This window comes from Cebus imitator, unplaced genomic scaffold (genome assembly GCF_001604975.1).
Source record: "Cebus imitator isolate Cc_AM_T3 unplaced genomic scaffold, Cebus_imitator-1.0 Scaffold329, whole genome shotgun sequence".
Lineage (NCBI taxonomy): Eukaryota > Metazoa > Chordata > Mammalia > Primates > Cebidae > Cebus > Cebus imitator.
In genome coordinates, this window is record NW_016107644.1 from 3,028,728 (window position 1) to 3,034,585 (window position 5,858).

At 61.3% G+C, this 5,858-nt stretch overlaps 1 protein-coding gene across 5 annotated transcripts in view; it reads right to left on the minus strand.

The window, feature by feature from the left end:
• Positions 1 to 5,858, minus strand: part of DENND6B (DENN domain containing 6B) — a 15,760-nt gene that overhangs the window by 1,924 nt on the left and 7,978 nt on the right. For 2 of the 5 annotated variants that reach the window (XR_001818094.2, XM_017504909.2), the window contains exons 2-15: positions 5,589 to 5,627; positions 5,472 to 5,514; positions 4,476 to 4,588; positions 3,855 to 3,935; positions 3,165 to 3,270; positions 2,969 to 3,048; positions 2,822 to 2,884; positions 2,513 to 2,568; positions 1,168 to 1,290; positions 975 to 1,070; positions 789 to 883; positions 597 to 662; positions 212 to 276; positions 35 to 124 (exon numbers count right to left, since the gene is read on the minus strand). Coding sequence is in view for 2 of the 5 variants with exons in the window: in XM_017504909.2 (XP_017360398.1) it covers positions 35 to 124; positions 212 to 276; positions 597 to 662; positions 789 to 883; positions 975 to 1,070; positions 1,168 to 1,290; positions 2,513 to 2,568; positions 2,822 to 2,884; positions 2,969 to 3,048; positions 3,165 to 3,270; positions 3,855 to 3,935; positions 4,476 to 4,588; positions 5,472 to 5,514; positions 5,589 to 5,627 (1,116 nt within the window). In the remaining 3 variants the exon portion in view is untranslated. Of the gene's footprint in view, positions 1 to 34; positions 125 to 211; positions 332 to 596; positions 663 to 788; positions 884 to 974; positions 1,071 to 1,167; positions 1,291 to 2,512; positions 2,569 to 2,821; positions 2,885 to 2,968; positions 3,049 to 3,164; positions 3,271 to 3,854; positions 3,936 to 4,475; positions 4,589 to 5,471; positions 5,515 to 5,588; positions 5,628 to 5,858 lie in introns of all 5 variants that reach the window. The other 3 variants (XR_001818092.2, XR_005196390.1, XM_037730080.1) reach the window with 2 other exon arrangements.

The window sequence follows — 5,858 nt, forward strand, 5'->3', positions numbered from 1 at the left end:
CCCCAGCCCCGTGCCCCCCAGGCCCATGCCTCACCAAGGGGATGATGAAGCTCTGTGTGAGCTCCAGGAGGTGCCGCCGCAGCAGGGCGCTCTGCACATCTGAGGGCCGCTTCTTCTGCACGCCCTGCAGGGAAGAAGGGGCAAGGCCCGTGCTGTGCCTCACACCACACCAGGCTCCCTGCATCCTCAGCCCCCACCCACCAGCCCATACCTTGAGCAGCCGTTTGAGCAGCGCCTTGTCGCGGTGGAGGTAGGCTGTGTAAGCGGTGTAGAGGCCTGGCGGGAGGGCACAGCTGGCACCCTGCCCTTTGAGGGGCTCCCTCCCACACTCCTGCAGCCCACAGAGGAGCCAGGGTGGGGTCTCATCTGCCTGCAGCCCCATGGCCTTGGCTGCACCTGAAAACCTCACCTGCCCCACCCCAGACAGAGACCCATTGAAGAGAGCGCCCTCCTCCCCTGAGGATTCTGAGCTCTGCTGCTGAGTCCTAGAAGAGGACCAAGGGTCTGGAGGCCTGGCTGCCCCACCCGGGAGACCTGTGAGATGCAAGACAGGCCTCTCCACAGTGGAGGAGCTCCAGGTCTAGGGGAGCACAGACCTGGCTTGGTGTCCAGGGTCTTCAACCTTGAAGGCTTTTTCAGCTTGACTTGCTTAGGCAGGTCTCCTACGAAACACGCCGGTGGCCAGGCCTCAGTGCCCACAGCTCTAGCCATCCCCACAGGCTCTGAGGCGGTTCCACACTCAATGACGCTTCTCAGCACCACTCCCTGCACCTCCCCAGGAGCCTTACCTGACATCTTGGGCTCCCCGACTCGGAGGATATGGGGCCAGTGCTGGAGTGTTTTGATAAAGAAAGGGTTTGTAACTCCCAGGACCACGTTCGGTCTAGACAGAGAGAGAGAGAGAGAAGAGGCAGAGACAGAGGTCCGAGGAGGTGGAGTGAGGGCAAGAGCGGCAGGGTGGAGGCGGCACTTACGGGGCCTGCGTGCGTGTGGTAAACTCCTTGAACTCACTGTCATGGATGGTGAAGTAAGGGCGGAAGTCGCAGCAGAACCTCAGGGGCTGCAGGCAGCTGTGGACAGGGGCAGCAGGAGCAGGTGAGGCAGGGGTGGCCCAGGCACAGCCAAGATGGTCCAGCGCCCCCAGCCGGGACTGAGGCAAGGCAGTACCTGGTCAGGGCCAGCACCATCTCCGAGGACACGTCGGGCGAGGGTGCCAGGACTAGCAGGGGCTCCCCAAGGAGCATGAGCTCCCACAGGGTCTGCACGTGAGTCAGCACAGGCCGGAAGCACCTGGCGCCGGGCAGGATGATCCGGAAGGTCAGGCAGGGCTGAGACTCCTGGCCCTGGTCCTGCTCTCCCACCCGTTTGCACAGGCTGGCCCAGGCCCAGGCACTGGTGAACACGGCACATTGCCCCAGGGTGAGGACAGATTTCTGAGGATGTGAGAGTGTCTTGGGTTGCCATGGCCACCCCAAGCTCTGATAGTTTATCTGTGTTGGGCCTGGCCCCAGGAACGGGGGGGGGACTCAACCTGGACCAACCTGTGAGGGACCAGCAGTCGTGAAACGGCCCCAGAGCCGGGGCAGGGGCTGCTGACCTGGGCTGGGGAGCATACCTGCCCAGACCCCTGCAGTCACCCTGTGCCCGCTCCAATCCAAGTGCAGCCCTAGCTCCTGCTGGGCCCAGCACAGAGCAGGATGGTCTCAAGGCCCAGGCCCCCTTGCAGACTCGCCCAGAGGCAGAGAGGGTGGCCTTAGGCACTGAATCCCTCCTGGCAGCCTCTCCTTGACACCTGTCTTCTAGAACCTCCTGCCCACTGTGCCCATTTCTGCTGGCTGCAGACGTGGGCACTTGCTTCCTCTTCTGCACAATTCTTTCTTCCTTGCCGAACTGCCCCAAGGGTTACTCAGGATGAGCGGTGCCTCCCTTGGGCAGTCCCCACATGGTACTGGCCATACATACACATGCACACATGTATGCACACATGCACTCACGCACACACATGCACTCACATGAACACACACATGCACACGTGCACTCGCATGCACATGCATGCACTCATGGGCACACATGCACTCACAAACATGCATTCACACACACATGCACACACACATGAACACACACATGCACATGCATGCACTCACGCACACACACACACTCACAAACACGTATTCGTGCACACATGCAGACACATAACATGCATATGCAGGCACTCATGCACACAGGTGTACTCACACATACACATGCACACACACATGCATACATGTACTCAGGCACACATGCACATACACTCAGGCACACACATGCACACACGCACTCGCACACACATATGCACTCACACATACATTTGTGTGCACACATGCACTCACATGCACTCGCGCACTCACGCACACACATGCACACACACACACGTACTCACACACACTCATGCACACACACGCACACACATACACGCATATGCACACACAGCTGAGCTCCCCCAAAGCAGTGTGCAGCATCCTAGGGCGCTCACCTGAACAGGTCCAGCTCGTGGACGCTAGCAAGAACCATTGGGGCTGGCAGCAGGTTCTGAGGAGAGGAGAGGGTAGGTCAGGGCCAAGGCAAGGCTGGCACCCCTTGGGCCCCAAGCAGCCCCTGCCTCACAGCACAGGGGAGGGTGGGGAGCTCCCAGCCCTACACCAAGACACAGCCTACGGCTTTGCCTGGGTTTCACAACCCCACAGGGTGGACCAGGGAGGCAGATGTGACCATCCAGCCCAGGAGCAGGACTTGGTCGGGTGCAGCCCAGCTCTCTCGGCTCAGCCCCCGTCTCGGCTCCCACCTCTTGGTCACACTGCTTCGGAGGACTGGACTCGGACTTGTCCACCCTGGATGGGATGTGCACCTGGGGAAGGAGGGAGCAGCTGCCGGAGGGAGCAGGGCATCCCCACGCACCTGCAGAGTCTGCTCCCAGCCAGCTGGCTCTCACCTGGACGACAACACCCATGACAGGTAGGTTCAGGGTCTGCCCCGGCATGGGCACCGGCCACTGGTCGATCTCACTGCACACTGCGGATACAGTAGCTAGCGTCAGGACCCTCTCCAAGGAGAGGCTGCTGCCGGGCCCACCAGGGGCCACAGCTGGGATGATGAGACCACGACGGACACGCCTGATGGCCACTCACCTGCTTCCAGGCAGGGTGCCAGCTTGTCAAAGTACTCGGGGGCAATCAGGCTTAGCAGCGCCTGGAACAGCCGGACAAAGGGTAGGCGGGACACCAGCACCAAAGACTGTGGGATCACAGGGCTAGTCAGAGGCCCCCAGCACCAGGCCTCATCCCAGCCACTCAGGAGCCCACAGAGAGCCCTGAAGTCAAGCTTACCTGGAGCTGGCCGGGTAGTACATCCCACCAGCTCCACAGGACAGCTGCCCCAACAGCCTCAGACCCCGGATTATTAGGAGAAAACCCAACACCGAACTCCCTGGGTGGCGATGGGGGCGGGGGCAGACCCTAGGGCCTTCGGGGGGAAACGCATGGTGCCCAGGATTTCTAGAATGATCTCCCTGGGGCTGAGCAGCTTTCACTGTCGGCATATGGCTTCCAGGCTTGGCTGTCCTGACCCTGACAGTGTGATGACCCACCAGCCAGCAGGGAGGGGCAGGAACCCCTGGGACCAGGACAGAAGGGCCTTGGGTTCCACCGGGCAAGGACAGGGCAGGGGGGCCGCAAGGAGAGCTGGACACAGCCCAGGTGGCACTGCAGGAGGAGTGGGCACTGCTGGAGGCTCAGGACCCCTTGCCTGCCCCCCAGTCCCTCTGCTGCCTGCCAGCTCCTGCCTCTCCAAGGCGCCAGCCCAGCAGCCCAGCAACTCACCTTCTGGAAGTAGCCCCTCTTCACAGAGCTGTCCTTCACCTGTCTGAAGTACACATAGCCAAAGTAGTGTGCTGGCTCCCTCTGGAAGGAGCAAGGTGTTAGCCAGGCCGTGCCCCACCCAGACCACCCGGCCCAGGGCTGCGAATGGCAAGAAATAGGCAGAGACTGCAGCAGATGGGAGCCTGGAGAACCAGGAGGCTCCCAGAGCTGCTGTCACTGCCCTCTGGCCACCAAGGCAGAGGCAGGCCGGGAGGTCCAGGGCTCAGAAGGTGTGTAATACCCCTGCTGATACAGCCCGGAATCAGCTGGCGGAGAGGAGCTTTGGGGGCTGGGAGCCCTGGGAGACCAGCATGGGCCCCTGTTCAACTATGCAGATGCCCAGCCACGGATGTGTGGTGCCAAGGAAAAGCCCCAAGGACCCTGGAGAGACCCTGGAAGAGCTAGCCCATCCTCAGCTGGGGCTGGTGCCTAGGGCTGCAGGACCAGGGGGCCTGGCCAGCTCCTCTCCTGCCACACAGGGCCCAGGCACTCTGAAGGGGCTTCTTACACCAGCCTGACCCTGGCAGGGCCCGTGGGGAGCAGGGGAGGAGAAGCAGGTCAGAGAGGCAGTCCAGCGCTCACCTGCAGCGCCACGGGGGCCCTGCTGTGGTAGTGCCTGTCGTTGGCATGCCAGGGGCTCCTCTGCCCTCCACACTGGCGCATGCGGAAGCTGAACTGAGTGTCTCCAAGGCAGCCTGAAAAGGGGCAGCCCCACCATGCGAGTCAGGGCCAGGAGCCTCTCTTACAGGCCCCGGAGCTGGGGACCAGGGCCAAGGGCTCCGTGAGCCTGGACTCTGCTGGTAAAAATGCCCCAGAAAGAATGCCCAGCCGAAGGGGTCTGTTTCCCAGCAGGCTCCTATCCTGACTCCTGCCTGCCCTGCACCTAGTGTCTTAGAATATATTCACACAAGGGCTGGGTATGGTAGCTCACGCCTGTAATCCCAGCCCTTTGGGATGCCAAGGTGGGCAGATCACAAGGTCAAGAGATCAAGACCATCCTGGCCAACATAGTGAAACTCTCTCCCTACTAAATATACAAAAAAATTAGCCAGGCGTGGTGGAGCGAGCCTGTAGTCTCAGCTACTCAGGAGGCTGAAGCAGGAGAATCACTTGAACCCAGGAGGCGGAGGTTGCAGTGAGCTGAGATCGTGCCACTGCACTCCAGCCTGGCAACAGAGCGAGATTCCATCTCAAAAAAAAAAGAATATATTTGCACAGAGAAGCACCTTCAACTTCTCTGGGAGATTGGCCCGACCTGCTTGAGACAGAAAACCAGGACATCTGTGCCCCGGGGTGGGAGCGGGAGGGGGGCCCTGCTCCTGGTGGCCGCTGTGTGGGGTGTAGGAGACTGACTGCTGGTCCTTCTGCCCAGATACACCCCTTCCACATGTACCTGGGGACCTGGCTGCAACATGGGGATCTGGGCGCCTATGCTGCGTGGGCATGGGGCTGGTGCTGCCCACCCTGTGGCATTCTGTGCACTGCAGGCAGCCTAGGCAGCCGTGATGCCCCTGGCCTGGGCTACAGGGACTCCCAGCTGGCTCCATGTCCAGCCCCAGGAAAGGTGGGGTCGCCTACCTGAGTGTGAGTCGGGAAAGGACAGGTAGCAGATGCTGCTTTTCTGAAACATACAAAACCCAGTGAGGGCCGACTCACTCCTGGGTCACGTCCATTCCCAAGAGGGCGAGGACTCACCTCCTTGTCTGTGAGCCGGAAGTCGTTTGGGTACACCAGCTGCAGAGGAAGACAGAGCACTTGGTGATGCCATCTGCTCACGGAGGCGACAACCCCGATGGCATCTGCTGGGCTGGGACTGTCCCAGCAGCTGCAGCGTCTACGGGGCGCAGGTCAGTGCCCATGGTGCTGGCTTGCCCCAGTTCCCTGCCCAGCAGCTGCAGCGTCTACGGGGCGCAGGTCAGTGCCCATGGTGCTGGCTCGCCCCAGTTCCCTGCCCAGCAGCTGCAG